The following is a 25,524-nucleotide window of genomic DNA, read 5'->3' as shown; positions in this document are numbered from 1 at the left end:
TTAGGAGGGTAACAAGTCTTCCACCTCCAAGTTCAAGAAAGGCTCAATGATCTCCCGTAGTTCCCACATTCTGCGGCGACCGAGCATTGCGGGGAGTAAGCTTTCAAAGATAAATGTAGCATCGAAAAATAGTATGTAACATGAAAGTCCAGTGAAGGTGAGGACATAAAATATGATGAAAATCCTCAGTGCACGCTTCCTACAAGGAAAGAAAACATCTGTGTTAAGAACATTCTGAAGGAAACAGCACTGGTGAAACTCCTGGCTCCTCCACCGGTAGTTCTAGAACTTCAAGAAAATAATTGAGTTTCTCTTGACTTCAGTTGACATCTGGAGCTTGGAGTAGTTGAACACTTACTTTCATCCTAGGGCTGGCATTAGAATTCTGAAGTTCTATAGCCATAAGATAATGAAACCCTGGAAATTATGAGCCTCCTTTGAAATGCTCTTCTCACACTCTAGCAGATTATTGACATCTTTACCTCACTTGTGACTCACATGACACCGATTTGGAGGGAAATAAAGGAAAAGGCAGTTAGATTTTCCTGAGGATATAAAATGCAATGTGAAAAATGGAGTCTTGCTCTATTGCTAGTTTTGTCCTAGCACCAGACTTAATCCTCTTAAACTTTCTCAAATCTTTAGGGACTCCTCCTTCTAGGCTGTATCTATGATGTATTTTATTTATTTGCTTTTAAATCCGTGCACTATTATTTTCTAATTACAAATGCAGTGCATGATTAGGGTAGAAGATCTGGAAGATCCAGAAAAACACAGAGAAGGAAAGAAATGTCACAGATAATCCAGTTACCGGGAGATAATTACCATCAATAATATATTTCAGAAGAGAAAATTTAGAGCACACTTAAAGTTAACCATGGATTTATTTTGTGATCCAACTCAGTGGAATCTGTAAACCTGAGCCAAGTTGCATGGCATTATTGCCACTGGCTGTCTCTCAGTAGTTACACAAGTAATTGCTTGTATTTCACTTTTTTTTTTTTTGAAAGATGCAGAGTCTTTATTTTTTTTTATTTTTATTTATTTATGATAGTCACACAGAGAGAGAGAGAGAGAGAGAGAGAGAGAGAGGCAGAGACACAGGCAGAGGGAGAAGCAGGCTCCATGCACCGGGAGCCCGACGTGGGATTCGATCCCGGGTCTCCAGGATCGCGCCCTCAGCCAAAGGCAGGCGCTAAACCGCTGTGCCACCCAGGGATCCCTTTTTCACATTTTTTTAAATTAAAGATTTATTTATTTCAGAGAGAGAGAGAGAGGGAGAAAGAATGAGCATGAAGGGCACAGGGAGAGGGAGAGACAATCTCAGGCAGATTCTGCACTGAGTATGGACTCCCGGGCAGGACTTAATACCATGATCCCAAGATCATAACATGAGCTGAAACCAAGAGTTGGTCACTTAACCTACTGTGACCCAGGCACCCCATCACATTTTATTAGAAAGCAGAGAAATGAAAAAGTTATAATCTCATCAGTCTGATATCATCAGCTCAGTTGTTTCTTTTTTCTTTTCTTCTTTCCTTTCATTTGTTCATTCTTTCTTTTTTCCTATTTTTGTGCTAATTTTTTTTGTTTTCTTTTTCTTTTGGTTTGTTGTGTATTATTCCAGTTTTTTTTTTCCTTTAGTGAATACTCTAGGTTTGGTTGGGTTCAGATTTATGTATTTATTTCTTTTCATTTATTTATCTTTCAGATTTATTTTTTGACACTGCTGAATTGTTTGATATTTATTTACAAGTCAACATAACTTAAAATATTTTTCAGCTTTTCTATTATTAAACAGATAAAAGAACATGTGTAACATTTATTTTTAAAGTACAGACATTTTTCTTTGGGAAACATCATGGGTACTAATTCAAAATAATTTCTTTCATATTGCCTGTGTGAAACCAAATATTAGTATCATTAAATATTTTATTCATTTTCTGTTTACATTCTTTAAAGAATAAAGACATTCTTTGACTTTTTAAATACTGTTTATTTATATATTTCTTTTTCAAGACTTGCCATGCATAAGACCTTCAATCTTTTCCAAAGTGTTCACACTGTTTGTGAAAGGTCTCTAAGGGAACTGAGGAATTGGGGACTATACCAGGAAGAGGTACTCTCTGAGCCCAAAACAACAAAACTGATACATAATGATTGATTAAGTCTGCAAAATCAACCTCCTCAAAAAGATAAGGTATAAATATGCTTCAGCAGAACCAATATGTTTCCAATTCTTACACAAGAAATTGGTCAAAACCTTATGCAGTCTTAACTAGAATATAATGATATGATGAAATCAACTGGATTATAATCTGTATATAAACTGGATTATAATCTCCCCATTTTACACAATCAAGTGATTATCAAAAGGCATTTACTTCTTTGGTTTTTGAGATATAATTTGCATGCCATAACATTTACCCTTTAAAGTGAATAATTCAGCAGCTTTTAGTTTATTCATGGGGTTCCACAACCATTACCATTATCTAATTCCAGGAAATTGTCATCACCCCAAAAAGAATACCTGTAAAACCCAAAAAAATTACCTGTAAAGAATAGGCTGTGGATTCTATGTCAGGATTATGTGCAATGTAGAGTGCACACATGAGAGGTAGAATTGGATTGGTAGTGGGAGGGGGTGGCTAAAGAATCAGAAAAGTTTTCTTAGAGGAGGGTACTACTCCAGGTATATATGATGGTGTGGCATCTTCAGAAAGGCATCCAAAGAGTCAGAATTTGCTCGTATGTATTTCTTTAATGCCATTCAAGGGAGAGGCATCCTGTCCAGTGAACAAAGGTTTTCAAATCTGCTTAGCAGGTAGGTTCCTTTGGCTGCATCATAGCTTGCAGACACCATCCTTTAAGATTTATGTATACATATTTATCTAAAGCAATAATAAAGAAATATATATATATATATCTGAAAATAATGTGAAAAGCACTATGACTCCAATAAATGAATGGACTTTTAAAAAACAAGAATAGATAATTTATAAAGGAAGATAAAAGAGATTTTTAGTCAGTCCTTGAAGAAATTCATCATACTGTGGTTCATACATTTGGGGCCTTTGTCCAGCTCCAAAGGCCCCTTTCTCTAACTTACCACATTGTAATGCCAGGAGCAGTATTCTGCACTGATGGGGCTGGTGCCACCTGAGGAAGCAGGGGCTCACTTCCTTCCATACACATTTCTTTAGGACTCTGAGAGTCTAGTTTCTCTTCTTGCTTTTGGTACATCCCCAGCTTTGTGTTCAGCAGAGTCATGTCTTTGCAAAAGTTCTGAAAACAATAGTAATCAGCTATCATTTAAAAAATTATTTTACAGGTCTGCTAGTCTTACTGTAGATGATGCAGAGTGCTTTTCCTCCAGAACATCTCGGGAGCCCACATTGCCAATCTCATGTGAATCACATGAGGAGATCATTGGAGAATGATACTTACCCAGTAGAAAGAGACTTACACATTCACAAAATAAGGTAGCATCATGGTAGAAAATTAAATGAAACCCACATGCTAATCTTTAACTACTGGATTCATGTAGGAAGATAATTATCCTTATATTGAATTCATCTGTTCAATTTGTTCATCTATGCAAAACATATTGACTCATTCCAGGCACTATTCTAGGATACTGTGGTTAACAAAATAGATAAGGAATATGCATTCTATTACTTGTGCATTTTTAAACCAAATGGGTAAGGAATTACATGCATGTTTATAGGGGCTGGGGGACAAGCAATAAACGACTAAACATAAATGTACATTAGATATTATAGATTAGGATACATCCTAAAGAGAAAATAAATAAGATCATGAGATAGAGTAGCTGAGGTTTGTTGGTGGGACATTTCCAGATAGGTGGGATGATTAGGCACCTCTGAACAAGTAACAGATTGACTCACTCATTCATTGCTTCTTTCACCCATTCACATTTAACATCAATATATTGTGGGAGTTCAGATATGGAATCATTTTTCTGACTAGTGAAATTTATGGGAGGTCTGGAAGAGGAGATGGCATTTGCAGACACCATCCTTTGAATGGAGCTGAGCCTTGAAGAATACGTAACATGTTGATATGGAGGATAAGCTCCAAATGGAGGAGATGTAGAAGCAGCACAGGGCTATGGAATCTTTGGAGTACACACGATGGTGAGATGTTCTGTTGGTCCAAAGCAGAGGGCCAAGAAAGGGAGAAAAAAGTGATAAGGACAGAGAAAGAGAACAGTAGGTGGCATACTCTTAAATTCTAGAGAAAGAATTTTCCGTTTATTTACATTTTATCATCATTTGAGCTTGTGTAACTGTGAAATCTTACCTTTATTCTTGCAATGAGTTTCTCCTTTAATTCATGAACTTCATTACAAACATCTTCCTGAAAAGACACCCACAATTTGGGGTAAAATAGAAATTATATTTTTCTGGTTTATTTTTTAAAGATTTTATTTATTAGTTTGAAAGTGAGAGAGAGAGCAAAAGAGAGGGAAAGAGCGAGTAAGCATAGGAGGGAGGGAGGGGAAGAGAGAGAGGGAGAAGCAGACTCCCCGCTGATCAGGAAGCCTGATGTGGGGCTTCATTCCAAGACCTCAAGATCATGACCCAAGCCCAAGGCAGACACTTAACCGACTGAGCCACCCAGGTGCCCCCCCACTTTTTTTTTTGGTTTATAACATAAAACCTCACTCATTTTGACATCACTTAGTTGTAAAGTGACTTCTTTGAAACTTACCTTTACTCAGTAAAATTCTTCCACTTATATAGCAAATCTATAATATAATCATGATAAATTACAGGAGACATAATAAAAAAACTAGTATAATTATTTTTAATATTTTAGAAGTATAAATTTATACAATAGCAGCTTATGATAAATCATCTTTTTCTCTATTCATTATTCTTTTTTATTTTTAAAAATATCTTATTTATTTATTTATTCATAGAGACACAGAGAGATTGAAAGAGGCAGAGACACAGGCAGAGGGAGAAGCAGGCTCCACGCAGGGAATCCCACGTGGGACTCCATCCTAGGTCTCCAGGATCACTCCCTGGGCTGCAGGCAGCCCTAAATCGCTGTGCCACTGGGGCTGCCCTCTATTCATTATTCTTTCGTTGTGCCTTAAAAAACTTCCAAGACACTAGGGGCACCTGGGTGGCTCAGTTGGTTAAGTGTCTGACTCTTGATTTTGGCTCAGGTCATGAACTCAAGGTCATAAAATTAAGCCCTGCGTTGGGCTCTATGCTGGGCATGGGCAGCCTGCTTAAGAGTCTCTGTCTCCCTCTTCTCCTTCCTCTGCACACCTCCGCAGCCCCCCAACGTGTGCATGTTCTCTCTCATTCTCTCTCTAAAAAAACCCCAAAACCAAAAACTTCCAAGACACTAGTTGGAGAAATAGTATGTTTCAGAGAAAAAAAGAAAATTATATTTCTTTTATATATTTTAAAATTTATAGTATATGAATATAAGTTCTCATTATGTTAGTTTGAATATTTGGACTCTATAGTTTAGCAAAAGAGCTGTCAACAAAAAATGCTTGGTTCCTGTTTTCTTCCCATCTCCTGCAGGTCATCAGGTAGAGATAACAGATGGTTTTGATTAGCTTATATCAATAAGTTCAAGAGACAGGCTGAAAGCAAACCATCTAAGACATGATTGCCAATTATATATATGTCAGGAGTAAATAACTTTAAGTTTTTTCATTAATCTGTAATAGACTTGTAGGATACTTTGAAAGAGCTATAGCAGGAAGAACAGTGTTCTGGGATTCAAGAAAGAAAGGTGCTAGAGGTAAATAACTTTACCATTTCTAGAAATATTTCTTAAACAAGAGCTTGAAAAAGCAAGCAAAGATACGGATTTCTGAGGCATAGTTTGTAATGGGAAAGATTTATTATAAAGCCCCAACTATCCAATGAAATGGATTTAATCCAAAAATCAAATCCTGCATTATATAAACAATGAAGAAATATGCTAAGTGAAAACAGCAAGTTGCAAAATATATATATATATATATATATAATATAGTCCCAACAAAATTGTAACAACAACATGTAAATAACACGTATAGGAAAATTTAAAAGAATATAGATATACTAAATATTTATTGTGTTGATCTTTGAGGGAGTAGCGTTATTTTTCATTTTTATATGAAATAGCTCTGTTTTAATTATTAAAATAAGCATGCATTGCTTTTGTTAGAAGAAAAAATACACATTTATTTTTTAATTGGGAGAGCAAGAACAAGACTGGTCTTTTCATCTAGAGATTTGGGCAAATTATGTCATGTTCTTGAGTTATGCTTTTTGCCTCTGAAAATGAAGGTATAGGCTATAAGACAGTTCCCTTCTGGTTTTAAAATTCTGAGTCTAATCATCCAATTTTGGATTCCATTCACTAAAATTCTCCAGATCTGAGATTCCCTTGAAGAACCAATATTCTTCCTTATTATAACACCATTGTGTCATTACCTGAACACATTTGTTATCCATTTCTTCTAATTCCTTTTTAACTTCCATAATCTTCTCCTTTAAAATAAAAGGGCATAAATCAAAGTTATAATTAATTGAAACAAAATGGAGTTGTTTTTTTTTTTTTAAGATTTTATCTATTTATGCATGAGAGACACAGAGGCAGAGACACAGGCAGAGGGAGAAGCAGGCTCCATGCAGGGAGCCTGGCATGGGACTCGATTCCAGGTCTCCAGGATCACGCCCTGGGCTGAGGGCAGCACTAAACCGCTGAGCGACCTGGGCTGCCTGGAGAAGATTTTTAGAAGAAAGCTCATTCATAATCAAAAAGTCTGAGACTCAATAACAACTGTTTTTTTGATACTGCTCTTTTTTTCTTTTTCTTTTTTAAAGATTTATTTATTTATTCATGAGAGACACACACAGAGAGAGAGAGAGAGAGAGAGAGGCAGAGACACAGGCAGAGGTAGAAGCAGGCTCCATGCAGGGAGGGACTCGACCCCGGGTCTCCAGGATCAGGCCCTGGGCTGAAGGCGGTGCTAAACGGCTGAGCCACCTGGGCTGCCCTGATACTGCTCTTGATGCTGATCTCCAAAATCAACATTAAGTTGAATCAACAAGATAGAATTAGCCACATCCTACATAAGTGGCCCTTGAGCTAGGCACTGTGCTGGTTGGATACATGTTACGGGCATTTACCCCCAAACAATTTCCAGAGAATGCATAGTTACACCCTTCTTTTACTAAATCCATCAATCACCAACTTCTATATTGTGTGACTTAATTATTTAGAAAGGAGCTGTGACCTTATAATCACATTTTACTTGGTACCCTGGTTTATTTATATAGTAAGTATCTTTGCACAGTTTTTTTTTTAAATTTTTATTTATTTATGATAGTCACAGAGAGAGAGAGAGAGAGGCAGAGACACAGGCGGAGGGAGAAGCAGGCTCCATGCACTGGGAGCCTGATGTGGGATTCGATCCCGGGTCTCCAGGATCGCGCCCTGGGCCAAAGGCAGGCGCCAAACCGCTGCGCCACCCAGGGATCCCTGCACAGTTTTTATCTAAGATAATTGTATCAAAGATAATGGGAGTCAGTCACAGAATGAAAGTCTAGATGTTGATATGGAGATCTCAGAAAGTTTCATGGATTTGGGGGTTAAATATCAGACAACACTCAAAGGCCACCTTAAAGTCCTTTCCTAATCTTACCTTTTAAATTTGTTTCTGCTGTGTGTGTGTTTTTAAAGTGATTTTACCTATTTTTTCCCTCCTCTCCCTTTCACGTCATTCTGAGTCACTCCAATTCTTCATGAGATATAAATAAGCCAATACATGTGGTATTACTTCAACTTTATTAACTTATTTCTCCTTTAATTTTCCCACACTTTGGTTGTTGTTTCCATATCTAACAATCTTCACTTTCCTTTCACTGGAGTAAACCTATAGCCGTTGCTATTGACTTTGCTTCTGTAATACTTATATTTGAAATTTTAAATTCATTATATTGCTGCCTTTGCTTTTATGTAGCCTTTCCCATCACTCTTTAGACTTATTGAGGATGGACCTTGTGTCCATTTTTAGAATCACGTGTATTGAGCTATGATTTATATACTGTAAACCTCACTGTTTAAAAGTGTATGGTTTTCGACATAATCATTAGCACAAGATATAGAATATTTCCATCTATACCAAATTTCCTGTGCTCCTTTGTCAGTCCTCCCTCCTTTTGTGCATACAACTCTAGCAACTACTAACCTCTTTTCTGTTCCTATAGTTTTGCCATTTTCAGAATGTTATGTAAGCTTCTGGATCTGGCTCGCTTCATTCAGCATAATGCATTTGAGACTCATTCATGTTGTTGAATGAGTAAGAAGTCCATTCCTTCTTATTGCTGAGTAGTATTCTATCATATAACATGTACCAAACTTTATCCACATACCAGTTGGTGGATACATGGGATTGTTTATAGTTTTAAGTCATGCTATTTTCCAAAGTGCATACAAAGCTGTGCATCCCCAAGACAGAGAATCTCCATATGTAGTTGTCATGCCTTCCCTTTTCATGTTATCCTAAGCCTCTGATGGTTTCTTTTTTATTTTTTTATTTATTATTTTTAAAAAGATTTTATTTATTTATTCAGAGAGAGAGAGAGAGAGAGGGAGAGAGAGAGGCAGAGACACAAGCAGAGGGAGAAGCAGGCTCCATGCAGGGAGCCCGACGTGGGACTCCATCCTGGGTCTCCAGGATCACGCCCTGGACTGAAGGCGGCGCTAAACCGCTGAGCCACCCGGGCTGCCCATGGTTTCTTTTTTAAATCTCACTTTCATTTATCTTTATGCTCTTCTATCTTTCTCCCCATTCTTATGATACCCATCCCTCACTAACCCTACCTCCTACTGAAATCCACATCCCTGTGACACTACTGACTTTTAGAGGAAATTTTGCAGGGCAGGATATTTTTTGGCTTTTGCCCTCTTCTCTTTTCTCATAATTTGCACTTTCCAAAGCCCAAGGATAGTGAAAAAACTCTTGACTTTTCAACTAGCTCAAAATGAGGTTGCTGCTTCAAAATTTTGTACTAAAGCATTGTTAAAAGTATTTCCCCCCCATGTTAAATCTGTGCTGATCTGTAGCTGGCTTTTAATATCTGAAGGGTCCAAATAAACATTACCTTCCTACAATAAAAGAGACATTTCTTCTTTATTTCCTCCAAAAGTCACTTAAGCTTTCTGGCTTGAACTAAAGCAGAGGAGGTAGCAAGATACAGGATTTTCCTTTCTTAGAGATTTTTTTTTCAAAGGCATGAAGTTTAAAAATACTATCAGCCAGAGCTCTAAAGTCGAATTCTTATCCAAAGTTGGTCACTACCTTTCTAACATCTTGAGACTCTTTAAAAAAGGGAAAGTAAACCTTTCGCAGAAAAGAATCTCTCAGAAGCGCAAGGCAAGAAAACAACAGAAAAACTGGAGCTCATGAAAATCAACATAAGAACTCTTCAAGAAGGCATCAAAGATGAAGACAAATATATCTCTTACATTTTAAGGATGTTATTCACAAATATTTAATTCTGGATGTCTTCTCTGAATTGTTAGGTGCCTAATACAAATATTAGGAAGAGAAGTCTTTTCTTAAGATACCCATCATTGTCTTAAGATGACATAAAGATATAAGCCTATTGAACTGAGTTTGTAGGTAGAATTAAAAAGTCTAGCCTCTTTGTGTCATCAGGGAATAGAAGGAGTGGATCCCACATGAAAGGTGCTCAGAACTGACCACCAGGGAGCACCACCAGAGAGCACCTCTCCTTGTGACAAAAGATAGGTTTTAATTCTTATTATGACCTGGTAAATGATAATAGAAGGGGTGGGAATTGTGGCAAACTCTTCACAACCTCCCAGATTGTCTTTTCCAAGCCTCCAGCTTACCTCAATGTTTGCCCCCTGATCAGGGTCAAGGTCCTGGTGTGACTCCAGCTTTTCAATTTGGCCCTCCAAGGACATCACCTCGTTTAGTAAGCTGCAAACAGACCAAGAGATTGATTAAGTCCTATAGATTAAGAAAAATCACCCAATAGGTTTTTTTTTTTTCATCTTTCAAGAATGAAATCCTATTCTTACATAGAGGACTCTTGAGTAGTGGGGTGTTGGAATGGGATGTCACAAAAGCAATGCAAGAAAAACACTAATCTATATAATAGTAAAGAAATGTAAGGCCTAATTGGATATAGAAGCAGAAAATTTAAAAGATTAAGATGGAAGCTTAGCTAAATTTCTAGGAAAAAACCCTACAGAAAATATTTGGAACTTAGAACTAGGTAAAGATTTCTTAGACTTGACACCAATAATACTACCTATATGAGGGAACATTGATAAACTGGGCCTCATAGAAACTTTAAAGCTTTAGTATGGCCAAAAACTCTGTTAAATGGATTTGCTTGTCAATATCTGGTAAAGGTCTTATGTCTAGAATATATGAAAGCTTTTCAAGCCTCAACATTAAAAAAATAAACTATCCAATTGAGAAATAGGTAAAATACATGCACAGACATTTCACTAAGGAGAAACAGAGATGGCAAATATGTGAAATGATGCTCAGCACCATTAGCTATTAGAGAAATTCAAATTAAGACTGCAAAGATATATTGCTACAAATTTATCAGAATGGCTAAGATGCAAAATAGTGATAATGTCAACTGCTAATGAGGATGTGGAAAAATTGGGTCACTCAGACATTGGTGGTGGGAATGTAAAAATGGACAGCCACTCCAGAAAATAGCTTGGTGCTTCCTGTCAAAACTAAAAACAGACTTACCACGTGAACCAGCCATTTCATTCTTGGGCAATTATCCCAGAGAAATGAAGATTTATTTTCACACAGGAAGTTGTACATGAATGTCCAAAGTGGCTTTATTCATAATAGCTGGAAACTAGGAATAACACTCTTATCCTTTGATGGGTGAATGGTTAACCAAACTCTCTCTGTATATATATCCATACCATGGAATACTACTCAGCAACAAAAAGATAGGAACTATTGATAGACAAGCAACAGCTCGGATGAACCTCAGGAAAATTATGCTGAATGAAAAAATAAATCTCAATGGGATACATAATGCATCACTTGATAACATTTATGGAATAACTTGGTTATAGACATGTGGAAATGATTTGTCATTGCTGGTGATTGGGGGGGGCAGAGGGAATAGGTGTGGCTAAAAAGGGGTAAAACAGAGGAGTCTTGTGCAAGGGTAGATTGAGCATCTTGATGTGGTGGTGGTTTTCTAAGACTACTCATATAATAAATTGCACAGGACTGTATGCATATTTACATACAAAAATGAGAATACATATAACTGGAAAATCTGAATAAGCTCTGTTTAAAATACCAAGGTCAATTTCTTGGTTTTGATGGTATGCTAGAGTTGGACAAAATGTTACCATTTGGAAAGGCTGAGGGAAGATGAAATGGGCAAATTCCTTGAAAGATACAATCTGCCATGATATATACCCAAGAGTTCAGTAGCCTGAATGGCCCTATATATCATTAAAGAAATTCAATTTGTAGTTGAAAATTTTACTGTAATGAAATACTCAGGCAATATGGCTTCACTGGTGAATTAAATCAAACATTTAAAGAAGAAATTATACCAGTTCTACACAATTTTATCCAGAAAATAGAACAAATGGGAAAATATCCCAATTTTTTCTATCAGGCAAGTTTTCTGGTACTAATACATTACAAGAAAGAAAAAGGCCAATATCTCTCATTAACATATCCAAAAATTCCACTTTAGTAAACAGAATCCAACAATATATAAAAAGACCAAGCTGAGTTTATTCTGGGAATTCAAGGCTGGTTCAACATTCAAAAATCAGTCATTATAATCTCCCATATTAGGAGACTATAAACAAACAAACTACATGATCATTCATAGATGCAGCAAAAGCTATTGAAAAAATTTAGTATCATTCCTGATTTAAAAAATATCTCAGGAAACTAATAATAGAAAACACTTTCTCAATCTCAAAAAACAAACAACCAACCCCCCAAACCAGCAAAACACTTCACATCACACTTAATGCTTTTTCTATAGGATTGAGAACAAGGTAAGTATGTCCAGTGTCTGCTGTCATTCCTCCAATTCAACATCATACTAAAAGTTCTAGTTAATATGATAAGGTAGTAAAAAAGAAGTAAAAGATAGATTGAAAAGGAAGATATAAACCTCCCTCTATTTGCAGATGACATGATTATCTATGTGGAAAATCCCAAATAACTTACAAAACTACTGGAACTAATAAATGAAGTTAGCAAGGTCACAAGACCAATATACAAAAACCAACTGCATTTCTATAGCCTAGCAATTAATAATTAGAGATTAGAAAAATTTTAAGTATGATGGCACCAAAAGCATTAAAAACTTAGGCATAAATCTAACAAAATGTGATACATCTGTACCCTGAACATAAACAACACAAATAGAAGGAATCCCTTTGACTCGAAGCCTGTTCTTTTTATGCCAGTGACTACATACATAACAGTTACTCTTATCTTTTCTGTTTCATCTTAAAATTTCTTACTTAAATTCAAATATGCATTAACATGCATTCTTTTAAATACTTTTTTCATGTCATGCTGGTTGGATCCCTTTGGACAATACTGGGTAAAGCTCAAGAGTTATTGGGGACTGGAAGTCCTTCCTTTGATGATTATTAACATAGCTACAAAAAAAGATCCTATAAGTGAAGTCCTTTCCTTGAGAAAAGAGAGAGCCAAAATGCAGATAACTTTGATATACACTTTGAGATTTTGTGACATTGACTTCTAAATCCAAGACTTGGTACTTCTTATTCTGAACACTTTTCCTGAAAGATTTTACCACCTTAAACCAAGAGTTTCTGAGGCTACGAAAATTTTCAGAATTTTTTGACCAAACCCAGCACCCTAAATTACCTCTTCACTGTGTTCTCTGTTAGGTTTATTTTTTGTACAATATTATTAATTTTCTCTATCCAGTCTGTGTGATCAGCTCTAAGTTCTTTCACTTGTAGTCCCATCCGTGTATTCCAGTGGTTTAGCTGGAAGAACATGTTCTCCTGACTCCTGCAGAAATATTATTATGATCAGCTTTAAGGTAGGAAATGGGAAACATCTTCAAATGGCCCCAAACCTTCTTCCTTTGAATGACAGGTTGGTATGCTGATTCATTTCCTGCCACTAAAATGTGCCAGGTAGGCAGTTAGGCCTCAAAAAAAAAGTTTTGAGCACTTATTTAATATCCATTTAAAAAAATAATATCCATTTTAGCAGATCTTCATAAGGCTGGAGATAATAAAATGTATCTTACATTTAATTTTAAAAATGATGTATTTTTAATTTCCCTGCATGGAGTGAATGTTGAGAATTACACTATCTTAATGAATGTTGGGACAGTGATTCCATCTTTTTAGGAGTAGAGAGGTATGAAATATGGAAAGAATCTACAAGGACTTAATAATACATTTTTATTGATAATTTTTTCATATCTAGAAAATTATCTGTGAATGACGATATATGCATTAATTTCAGGCTCCAAAGAAGCGCTGTGAAAAAGAAACCCATGGCTCTGCCTACATCTCTAGAAATATCCTTACTCCACATTTTTAAAAAGATTTTATTTATTCATGAAAGACAGAGAGAGGCAAAGACATAGGCAGAGGGAGAAGCAGGATTCCTGCGGGGAGCCCCATGTAGGACTTGATCCAAGGACCCTGGGATCACAATCTGAGCTGAAGGCAGATGCTCAACACCACTGAGCCATCCAGGTGTCTCATTACTCTATATTCTTACTGGAATGTGTATGTAGTTACTTGTGCACGTGAGTGCTTAAAGGTTTAAGACATACATGGATTTTAAATCTTCCAGGCTTTCTTTAAGTTCTCTGCTAAATTTCATTTTCTCCATAAAATACTGTTTTTTTTTTTTAAATTGAAGTTTGAGGGGATCCCTGGGTGGCTCAGCAGTTTAGTGCCTGCCTTCAGCCCAGGGCGAGATTCTGGAGTCCCAGGATCAAGTCCCACATCGGACTCCCTGCATGGAGCCTGCTTCTCCCTCTGCCTGTGTCTCTGTCTCTGTCTCTCTCTCTCTCTCTCTGTGTCTCTCATGAATAAATAAAATCTTAAAAAAAATAAATTGAAGTTTGATTTACAGTGTTAAATTAGTTTCAACTGTACAATGTAATGATTCAACAGTTCTATACATTACTCAGTGATCATTGCAATAAGTGTACCCTATATCCATTTTATCTATTTTACTTATCCCTCTATACTCACCTCTCTTCTGGCGACTATGTTTGTTCTCTGTACTCTTAAGAGACTGTTTTTTGTTTGTTCATTTGTTTTGTTTCTTAAATTTTACATATAAGTGTAATCCTATGGTATTTTTCTTTCTCTGACTGACTTATTTCATGTAGTATTATATGTACAAAATATTAAGTAATTCATTTTGCATATGTCAAGGCTTACAGTTCAGGGATGTTCCCCTCTGAAAACTGCAAAGATGTGGATACGTGAGGATCCTCATGTTGAACCTGATTTGTTTCTTGCTCATTCTGTTCATTCTGTTCATCATCCTGACGATGCTCAGCCTCCAGCTCCAATGTATTCTAAGGAAGATTATCAAAGAAGTAAAGCAGAAAATAAAGGGTTATCACAAGAGGAGATGGTCTCTTTAGCCTACTCATCCCCCTTTCTCTGGAGGGCAAACATAGAACCCTCTCTGAGGTAGGAGCCTTCTAATGCATTTATAAAATAAGTAGACATGCCCTCCTGCTCCATTGACAGAGGAAGCCTGGGGCAGAGACACGTAGAACATTAGTGTTCTCTTGCAGAGATCTTTTCAGTGCTGGTGAGTAACAGAATTCCACTTGACCATGGAAACTAGCACTCCACTCAAGATGACTGGTTTCCAAAAAAGTCAATGTCAAGGAAAAGTAAACGGGGATGGAACTATTTTATATTGAGTCTAAAGAGATATAACAACTAAATGCATTGCACGGACCTTGTTTGGATCTGATTTTAAAAGCATGGGCAAAAAAAAAAATAAAAAATAAAATAAAAAAAATAAAAGCATGGGCATTTGCCAAGTTTTGGCACCAAAAAAACAAAACAAAAACCTTAAAAAAATAAAAGTATGGGCATCTGAGGAAGAATTGAAAAAATTAGAATGTTCAGAGAATTGAGGATATTAGATTATATCATAGAATTATTGCTAATTTTCCTGATGTGATGTTGGAATCTTGGTTATGTAGAAGAAAGTCTTTATTTTTAGAAATGCTGTCTGAAAATAAACAGGAATAAAGTCTCATGCTTTCTTTGACCTACTTTTAAATGGTTCAAAAAATTCCATCTATCTACACATGTAAAGAGAAAGCAAATGTGACAAACAGTAACAATTTTAAAATCTAAGTGTGAGAATATATTGATCTTCATATAATTCATTTAAATTTTCTTTTTATTTAAATTTTTTTCATAATAAGGAGTCATAAGAGGGGAAAAGCCTACTTTATCAGTTTGACCCATGAAATTTCTTTTTCTTTCTTTCTTTCTTTCTTTCTTTCTTTCTTTCTTTCTTTCTTTCTTCCTTCCTTCCTTCCTTCCTTCCTTCCTTCCTTCTTTCTTTCTTTCTTTCTTTCTTTCTTTCTTTCTTTCTTTCTTCTTTCTTTCTTTCTTTTTCTTCTTTGCCTTGTTCTAGAAAAACATTCAAGGCATTTTCTGATATTTCACTTCTATGCATGCACACAGCTGACAATAGTTTATCTTTGAACATTTCTTTAGTAACTACATTGTGAAACATTTAGCTGTCCTTTGAAGAAGTTTGGTCTGAAATTTATGTGTTTCAGCAGAACTATTTTTAAACTGGAAGGAGAAAAAGTTGGAGTGCAGATCAGTCTGTTATTGAAATGCCTGGATAAATTACTGACCATGTCAACAGTAATAACTAACATTCACACAACTCTTGGCAAACTTCTTTCATGTGCCTTCTTTCCTGTAATTCCCATGATAGACCTGAAGCGGATAAAGTCAGGTGTTGAAATCCCTGAGGTCATTCATATTAATAATTAGCCCAAGGTTCTACGGTGTAGTGGGTTGAATGGTCCCTCCAAAAAAGATATGGCCATGTCTGAATGCTAAGACCCTGAGAATGTGACTTATTTGGAAAAGAGTCTTTGTGGATGTAAAGAGTTAAGGGTCTTAAGATGAGGCTATCTTGAATTACCTGGGTCCTAAATCCATGAGAAGTGTCCTAATGAGAGGCAGAAAATACCTCCACGGAAGGGGAGATCATGTGAAGACAGAGGCAGCCACGTGCCAAGAAATACCTGGAGCCACTAAAAGCTGGATGAGACAAGGAAGGATGCTTTCATTGAATTTTCAGAGGGAGCATGGTCCCACTGACCCCTTGATTTCAGACCTCTGCCTCTAGGATTATGAGAGAATACATATTGGGTTGTTTTAAGCCACCAGGTTTGTGGCAATTTGTTACAGCAACCTTGGGAAACCAGTACATTTGGCCAGGAAGTGTGTAGACTAGAGCTTGAAGTAGGTTTTCTGATTCTAGGACTGTGACTGTTTTCATCTTATCTAGTCCTTGGATCCACATTAAGAACTAGTCTCTTCCACAATCCAGTGGCACCTCACTAGTGAGGTAAGGATTATTATCATACTTACAGATGAAGAAATGATGGCTAAATTTTCAAGTACTAGGTAACTCCATTATATCTTAGCTACTTCTTTGTGAATAATAAGCATTCACAATGTCAATTTTGTCCCACCTAATCTTTTGCCAAGGTATTCAAAGGCATCAGGAATATTGTGATATAAAGGAAAAACACCTCATCAGGTATGGAGGACCTGAGTTCTAAGCCTTGTTCTACTCCTGTGTATATTGAGCCACCTAACCACTCTAAAGCTCAATTTCCTGTTTGTAAGAAGGAAATGGGACCAGATCATCTCCAGAGTTCTATGTCCAAAAAACCCACAATGACATTTCTCATTTTCATCAATCAATTTATTATAATGATTAGTACACCACAAAAGAGTCAAAAGTCAGGAAGTAGAAATAAAATATTTTTTAAAAGCTGCAGGATTGAACAAATACAGAGGGGTGTGTGTGTTTGTGTGTGTGTGCTTGTGTGTGTATTTTAATAACAAACTAAAAGTGTTCCTGCATGAAATACAAAGCCTGAGGGTATTACTTTCCATTTTTGTGTAGCTCTTTGAAAAGTTCATATGTCTCTGTCTTGAGTGTTCCATAGGCACCTTAAACTCAGCAAGCAAAGAACTGAACTCATCATATTTCCCCTCCACCTTGTCTAGGTTCTCATCTTTACATATGTTTCCCCTATTCATCCAGATGCTTCTGCAGGAACCCTGAAAGGAGTCCTTATGTTTTCATGAGAGAGATTCTCTTCCCACTTTATCACTCATGTCACATCTACTTGATGTCCAAGCCCAATAACACTTATCTTTTAAACCTGTATCCTTTTCTCTCCATCTTCATGGCTGCCAGCTGTGTCTTGCTCTGTGGTCCTCATCACTTCTGCCTCCTATTGGCATCCTGGCTCCCAGCCTGCATCCTGTTCGATCTCCATCTCCTTAGTGATCTTGCTGCTCAGTTGTTCATCACCCCTTTTCTTTCACCCTTCCTCCTCAGAACACAAATTCCCTTTGGTCCTTTTGTCTTTGTAGGTACTGTCCCTTTCTGAAATGCTTTTCTTCCATCCAGTTTATTCTTCAAAATTGGTTTTCCTATTTCTGGTTGTCTGCCTGTATAGCATCAGCCATGTACTTTGTAGCACACCTGCTACATCTAGCATGGATTTATCATGAATAGCCATTTTCTTGTCTGATTTCCTACTAGTGTGTGAGCTCACTGAGGGGAAAGGATTTTAAATAAATAGAGAAAGAGATATCCTCCACACTTTGTAGTGCCTAGAACATGGTGGATGCTCAAAATGAGGTTTAGAATAAATAGATTTCCTATGCTCACTGCAGCACTATTTACAATAGCTAAGACATGGAAGCAACTTAAGCATACATCAATAGATGAATGGATAAAGAAGATGTGGTATATATACACAACGGAATATTTTTCAACCATAACAAAGACTGAGATCTTGCCAATTGTGACAAAATGGATGGATCGAGAGGGTATTAGGCTAGGTGAGATCAGTCACACAGAGAAGACAAATACCATATGATATCACTTATATGTGGAATATAAAAAAACAAAGCAAATGAGTAAACAAAACAAAATAGAAACAGATTTATAAATACAGAGAAAAAACTAGTGGTTGTCAAAGAGAGGAGTGAAGTAGGGGAGGGGGATTGGGAGGTACAAACTTCCAGTTATGAAAGCAAAATAAATAAAAAGTCTACATAAGTAAGCAAATACCTAATACATAAGTAAGCAAATGCTTGGGAGAGATGCAGACAAAAGCAGGAAATAAGAAAGTGTGTTCACTCATCTGGCATCCAAAATCAACACTATACATAGTAGTGCCAGAAATTGGAAAACGTGAAACCAGAGCAAAATATTCATTTCTAAATATTTGGGGGGCTTTGATGGTTAGATATGGCAATTTTGACAGCCTGGCTAAAGTCTATTTTGTTAATTAAGCCAACTGATTTAAAAAATTTCTGTTAACTCTTGTCTTTTTTTGAACCTTTACATCTTATGGTTTCATTAAAAAAAAGCAAATGTAAGATTATGCAAATTAAAGACCTTTGGTTTACTTTCAGAGAACAAGAAATCTGTTTCTTTCCCAAGAAGGCGTATACTTGTACTTTTATTGGCAAAGAGCCTAGTTTATTAGTCCCCATGTTAATTAAGTAGCTGTATGTGATTTATTTTTATATGATTGTAGAATTTGCCATATAAATAAATTGATATAAAGAAATATAGCCAAAATCCTTTTGGTAAACCTTATACCCTGTCTTGAAGTTTGTAAGAAATAGTCTTTTTGCCTTATACCCTGAGAATGTGGACTATTTGGTAAACTCTTAGAGTGAATAATTTTGTTCTCTAATTAGACTTATTCTGATCTGAACTGAGTCAACAAGTGATGTTCCCTGCCTGGCAGGATTCAGCAGGTCACATTATGCTGTGCGTGCAGGGAAGGTGTCCTGGCAAAGTGGGTCTAATGGTAGCAGCGTTTGCCTGGAGTCCAGGGACAAGCCTCCCCCCAATCCCAATCAGATGATACTATTTATAGAGCAATACCTTCAATTCCTGTGTTCCCTAAGATCATAGCACCTCATACCTCAATTGCCCTATTTCCTTTTCTCACCTTCAGCCTTCCTAAAACCCCCATCCCAAGTATCCCCTTCTAAATCAATTCCTATTATTCTTTTTTTCCATAAAAGCTGTCTATCTGTCTGTCTCTCCTTTTGCTTTTTGTCTGTATCACTATATCTATTCTCCACATCTCTAACTCCATCCTCTCATGCCTTCTACCCCTTTCTATTTCTTTTTTTGTTTACTTCCTGAAGAGTCCTTGAAGGTAAGGTCCAGCTTAGAATATTCTTTCATGGCCTTTCTTTCTATGGATTTACAGAATTAGCCATTCCTGAATCCAAAATATATACTCAAAGGAGAAGTAGAGAAAGAGATCAATCCTGAGCTTCCTTTGGGGCTGCATCAGCTTGGAGATGGACATTCCCACTCTAACCTTCCTTTGTGTTCTTCTGACTGGTTGAAACCAAGGGTCAGTGGCCTGGGGAATCTATGGAGAGATTTGCTTATCACTAACAACTGAGTCTGTCTTAGCATGCCTCTGCTTTGATCTAAATGGTGGCGAAAACAAAAACCCTTTCCAGGACAATCTCAGGCGTTTGTTGAAATTTCCTCCATTCTATGTCAGCCAGACGAGTGAATTTCAAAGATGGAGAGATGTTCAGACTAAATGGAGTAACTAAATCACTCTCATGCTTCCTGTTGGAAGACAATCTGTGAGCAGGGGGCGACTTGACATATGGCAATTTGCTCTAAGGTGAAAAATGTCACAGTTTTTTCACAAATCCCAAGGACCCAAGTAACATAATGCACAAGTTTTTGCGTGGGAAGGTCAGCAAGTCCCTCATGAGATAACAGCAGACCTCAGATGAGATACTACCTCCCTCCTGGTTTCAAGCCCTGAACACCCTGCACCTATTATAAGGAAGTCCTTAGATATTTCCTTACAATGTCCAGATATGAGATGTGAGTTTCCCCTCTTCACCCACTGCAACAAGTCTCCCTCTTACCCATTTTGTAGACTCTGTCTCACGAAGGAAGTCAGTTTGAGGCTTTTTGGAGAAAATGCTGTCCCCATCATCTGATCTATCCAAGATGTGGTCCATTTTGGTAAATTCCCTTAGTAAACTGCAAACCACACAATCAAAACGGGTGCTGTTATCAGGTCTTAGGTATACAGTTTAGATCTGCCCTAAACATTTCTAGAGGGAGGACATTGGAATATTTTCCAGCCCCCAGGAGCACCTGCTGCCTCTGTACTGATTTGACTCTGTGTGAATAGTACACTGCACAAAACAGGAATAGAGAGGCTGGGTAAGGATTTGCTGACTGAATCAATAAGTGATTTAGCAGTGAGATTTCAAATTCCAAAGCCATTGCAGCTGTGTAGCTGTCTGTGCACAAATGTGTATGTAAAATAAACAGTAATAAATAAATACCCTTTTTAAAAAGTAGAGTAAAAAAGTGTCATGTGGTTCAAAGACTATGCAGAATGGAGTAAGTTTGCGATATTATCCTGATCTCAAGCCCCTGGATATCCTCCCCACATTCACTAGTTTCTTCTTTCTTCTTCCACAGAGATTCTATGCCCAACTCAGTAGCCATGTTAATGTAAATATATGTCTTTTTAAATATACATGAAAGGATATTATGCACACTGAGGTTTTTAAAAACCTCTTGGAGTCCATTTCATATTAGCACATATAGAGCTGCTTAATTTTATTTTATTTTATTTTACTTTTCAAAGATTTATTTATTTATTTTAGAGAGAGAGAGAGATACCACAAGCAAGGGGAGGGGGAGGGAGAGAGATCCTCCAGCAGACTCCTCATTGAGCATGGAGCTGGGTTGTGGGGCTAGATCTCACAGTCCTGGGATCGTGACCTGAGCTGAAATCAAGAGTCGGACGCTTAACTAACTGAGCCACCCAGGTGCCCCTGCCTCATTTTAAAAATGGTTATATGGTATTCTCTTGTGGGCCCATACACTAATTTGCAAATGAGTTCTTTATTAATGCATATATGGATGATTTCTAGTTAATTGCTACTACAAACAATGCTGTAATGAATATCCTTACACATCTAGGTGTCAACGTACATGTGTACAAGTATATCTATTAAATAACCCTAAAAATAGAATTACTGAGTCGATATATATATTTTAAATTTCGGTAGATGTTACCAAGTTATGCCATAAAGAGCTTAAATCCATTTTATACTTCTAGCAAAAATGATGAGCGTGCCTGTTTTCCAGTCCTTCCCTACAATCATGTATTACTAAAGTTTTTGATCTCTGCCAATCCCATATGCTTCAACTGGTATCTCATTTTAGTTTTAAACGTTTTTATTCATGAGGCTAAGCATCTTTGCTTATGTGTATAAAACTCATTGATATTTCCTTTTTCTGTGGTAAGTGTGTCAATAACCTTTGCCCATTTCTTATTGGACTTATTGGACTACTGTTATTTTCTGGAGTGCATATGTGTGTGTATATGCACATACACACCATGCTCATAAGCTCATACACTCACATATACTTCTGAGTGAATCATAATGAATTTGTGTTGGAGGTCTATGGCAGTAATTTCCAGTCTCTGGGTTTTGAACCTTGAGGTGGGGGACACTTTCACATATCTTGCATAGAAAGAGGTTTTGGAATTTCTAAACATTTCTATGGATTGCTTGATTAACTGAACACTGCTCAAAGTTTCCAAATGTATATATGACTGTTATTAATAAATTATAAATGCATTTAAAAACATCTTTGATGTTGTAATAGCTTTTTTAAGGAGGATCCTGGAAAGTCTTTTACTTAATACATTTCTTCCTATTTAAAAAGGTTGTTGGGCAGCCCCGGTGGCTCAGCAGTTTAGTGCCGCCTTTGGCCCAAGGTGTGATCCTGGAGACCCAGGATTGAGTCCCCCATTGGGCTCCTTGCATGGAGCCTGCTTCTCTCTCTGCCTTTGTCTCCGTCTCTCTCTCTGTGTGTGTCTCTCATGAATAAATAAATAAAATATCTTAAAAAATAATAAAATAAAGTAAAAAAGGTTGTTAACCGTTGGTTTATATTAGAACGTATTTTTATCATGTATTAACAAATGCATGTGTATATATATATATATATATACATATATATATATATACATGAACATTTTGTGCTTTGTTTACTCTAGAAGGTATTGTAAATGGTTTGTATATTTTGCAGGCGAAGGTAATAAAGGCACAAAACAATCAAAGTATTTTTGCAAATTGAAATTAGAGCCTTGACCATTTCTATTTAATTGATATCCACCTGGTTCACGACTATAGGCCCCTTTAGTGTCTCAATAAGTATTCATGAGGTCAAAATTAGAAAGATTGTAGAGAAGACTGTCAACCCCATCCCTTAACTTGGCAATCTCATTATTTCCATCCTACTGTCCTGAGGAAGTCTCTGGACAGGACCACAGAAACTGCGCCTGAGAGGCCAGGCTTCACTTACTTCTGCATTGCACCTTCAGCCATGTCCATATTTTGGAGAAAGCCATTGTTTTTCTCAGTCAACTGTTCTTTCCCAGCTGTCTTCATCTGCAGAGACGTCTCATCACTTAGCTTTGGAAGAGCCATTTCTTCAGCACTGCAGGGACAATGATGGTGACAAGAGGGTTTTCACAGCGGGATTGGCAACTACATTCCCCACCCTGAAACACTGGTGTATATTTCAGGGATCTTGGCCTTAACCCTTCTCTGTCCCAAACTGGACATCAGTTGTAAGGGACCCAAAGTAAGCTCTAAGGTTTCTCTGTTCAAATATATATACAGAAAGTCTTTGTGTGTGGCTCTTCCTTAGGACTTCTCTGGTTAACATGAGGGTTGTTGGAGGATGCAAATGTGTATTTTGAGTCCTTGAATGGATATTAGAGAGCAATATAAAAGAGCCAGGCAAAGAAGATGGAAAACTTCATTTTTATAATCTCCTTCTAATTGTATGTATATATGTACACTGTAAAAAATAGAAAAAGAGGAAGAAGGAAATACAAATCATTGGTACCCTACAGATAACCAGAGATGCCCTGGAGGTATTTAGACAAAACCACTGTTAATACTGTTGTATTTATTCCCATTTCTTTTTTTTTTTTAAGATTTTATTTATTGATTCATGAGAGACATAGAGAGAGGCTGAGACACAGACAGAGGGAGAAGCAGGCTCCCTGCAGGGAGCCTGATGTGGAGCCTAATCACTGGACCCGGGTTCCAGGATCATGCTCTGAGCTGGAAAGGCAGATGCTCAACCAGTGAGCCACCCAGGCATCCCTATTTATTTCCATTTCTAAACTTGAGATTCATCTTATTCTTTTCCTATTGTTGACAATTAGGTTATTTCTGATATTTTACTAATATAAATAATATATTAATGAATATCTTTGCTTAGTAATTTTCAGTGAGTCTATATTATTTTATTTACTTAGGATACTTTAGAAGTAAAACTACTGAGTCAAATGTATATGTTTTTGGGCTTTTTTTTAGAGATTGAGAGAGAGAGAGCAGGGTAGGGGAGAGGGAGAAGGAGAGAGAGAATCCCAAGCAGAGTCTACACTCAGAGCAGATCCCCACTCAGGGCTTGATCTCAGGACCCTGAGATCATGACTTGAACCGAAACCAAGAGTCAGTCACTTAGCTGCCTTCAGCTCAGGCCCGCCAAAGCACATATGCTTTTTCAATTTTGATTTTATTTATTTATTTATTTATTTATTTATTTATTTATTTATTGAGCAGGGAGAGGGGAAGAGAGAGAGAGGGAGAGAGAGAATCCCCAGCAGACTCCTCACTGACATGGAGCTCAATCCCATGACCCTGAGATCATGACCTGAGCTGAAGTCAAGCGTCGGATGCCCAACTGACTGAGCCACCCAGGTGTCCCTGTATATATATTTTTAAGGACTTAGAAAAATATCCCCAGATTACTTTCCTAAAGATTCAACCACTATACACCACCAGAAGCTTTATATGAGAAGGGGAACTTTCATTCCTGCCAGACAGGCAAGTGTTAGTGGGTGGCGGTGGAGTGAATTGTTAGAATGCTGAAGTGGTGAGAAACATAAAGGTGAAAGGAAATAGAAAGGGAGTAGAGGGGTGTGAGACAGGTTCTAGAAAGCTCATATGAAAAGCTGTAAGAAAGGATCCATATGATATATAACTCCTAGTTATTGGCAGGAATCACAAGGATTTTACCCACCACCAAGCAGGAAAAAACCTCCGCTAGAGGGTGGCCTGGCCTCCAGGAGCCTGAGAGAATCACTGAGGGCCTGAGGGGACTGGAGACAGAAGGGATTTCCCTAGAAGGGTGAATTATGGCTGAAATGAGGAATGGGAGGAAGAGAGAGGCTTTGGGAACCTGAGATTTTGGAACCATCTGGGTAGCCAGTGGCCTGGTCTATCACTTTGTGGCAAAATTGTGCTTTGTGTTTAACCAGCGTGGGGATCCACAGTGGTTGTGGTACAAAGGGGACCCCTGTGAAGCAGAAGCAAAGGGAAACACTAGAACCTTTGATGTGAGTTAGCTCCATCCTTCTTTGAGCATGACCACGAAGAATAAAATGTTGATCTCTTTCAGGAGGGACACTGTGACCCGCCCAGTTTCATCACAGCGCCTATCTGGACAGTTTCATCTGTTTCCTGAAGATGTTAAGCATTGCTAAGGCAATTCCAAGCTCTGAAAGATGAATGGCCATGAAATCTGCCTGGTTTCATGTCTCTTTCCTGTCCAAAAATTAGAATACTGTGCAAATAATATTTCCTTATTTTGGTAATTCTCTGACAATATAATAACTTCCACTGGGTGATTAAAAAAAAATCTGTTTCTGGGGCACCTGGGTGGCTCAGGTTGAGCATCTGCCTTCAGCTCAGGGTGTGATCCTAGGGTCCTGGGATCGAGTCCCACATTAGGTTCCCCATGCAGGGAGCCTGCTTCTCCCTCTACCTATGTCTCTGCCTCTCTCTGTGTGTCTCTCATGAATACATAAATAAAATCTTAAAAAAGAAAAAGAAAATCTGTTTCTGCATCCATCTCTTATTTCAAATAACAGAATCCTACTGATGGCTTATGTCTGTGCAGCTCCTAATAGATTACAAGCGCTTTTCACATGTTATCTTATTCAGTTCCCAGAACAACACAGTGAGGAAGGTATTGTTCCTGTTTTCTGTGTGTATTGTCTGAAGCTCTGGGAGATGGCATGATTGCCTTAGAGTCATACAGTTGGTTAACTAGCAAAACTAAAAATTTCCATGTCCTCACAA

At 37.4% G+C, this 25,524-nt stretch overlaps 1 protein-coding gene across 1 annotated transcript; it reads right to left on the bottom strand.

The window, feature by feature from the left end:
• SMCO2 (single-pass membrane protein with coiled-coil domains 2) lies at positions 1–22,854 on the bottom strand. The gene is made up of 9 exons (XM_041735575.1): positions 22,730–22,854; positions 20,283–20,377; positions 17,323–17,327; positions 14,479–14,618; positions 12,929–13,078; positions 9,897–9,991; positions 4,324–4,376; positions 3,110–3,285; positions 1–199 (listed from the first exon to the last, which is right to left on the bottom strand). The coding sequence occupies exons 1-9, from the start codon at positions 22,852–22,854 to the stop codon at positions 1–3; spliced, it is 1,038 nt and encodes a 345-aa protein (XP_041591509.1).
• Positions 22,855–25,524: the final 2,670 nt, after the last annotated feature.

Source organism: Vulpes lagopus, chromosome 21 (genome assembly GCF_018345385.1).
Source record: "Vulpes lagopus strain Blue_001 chromosome 21, ASM1834538v1, whole genome shotgun sequence".
NCBI lineage: Eukaryota > Metazoa > Chordata > Mammalia > Carnivora > Canidae > Vulpes > Vulpes lagopus.
This window is presented reverse-complemented; position numbering and strand designations above follow the sequence as displayed.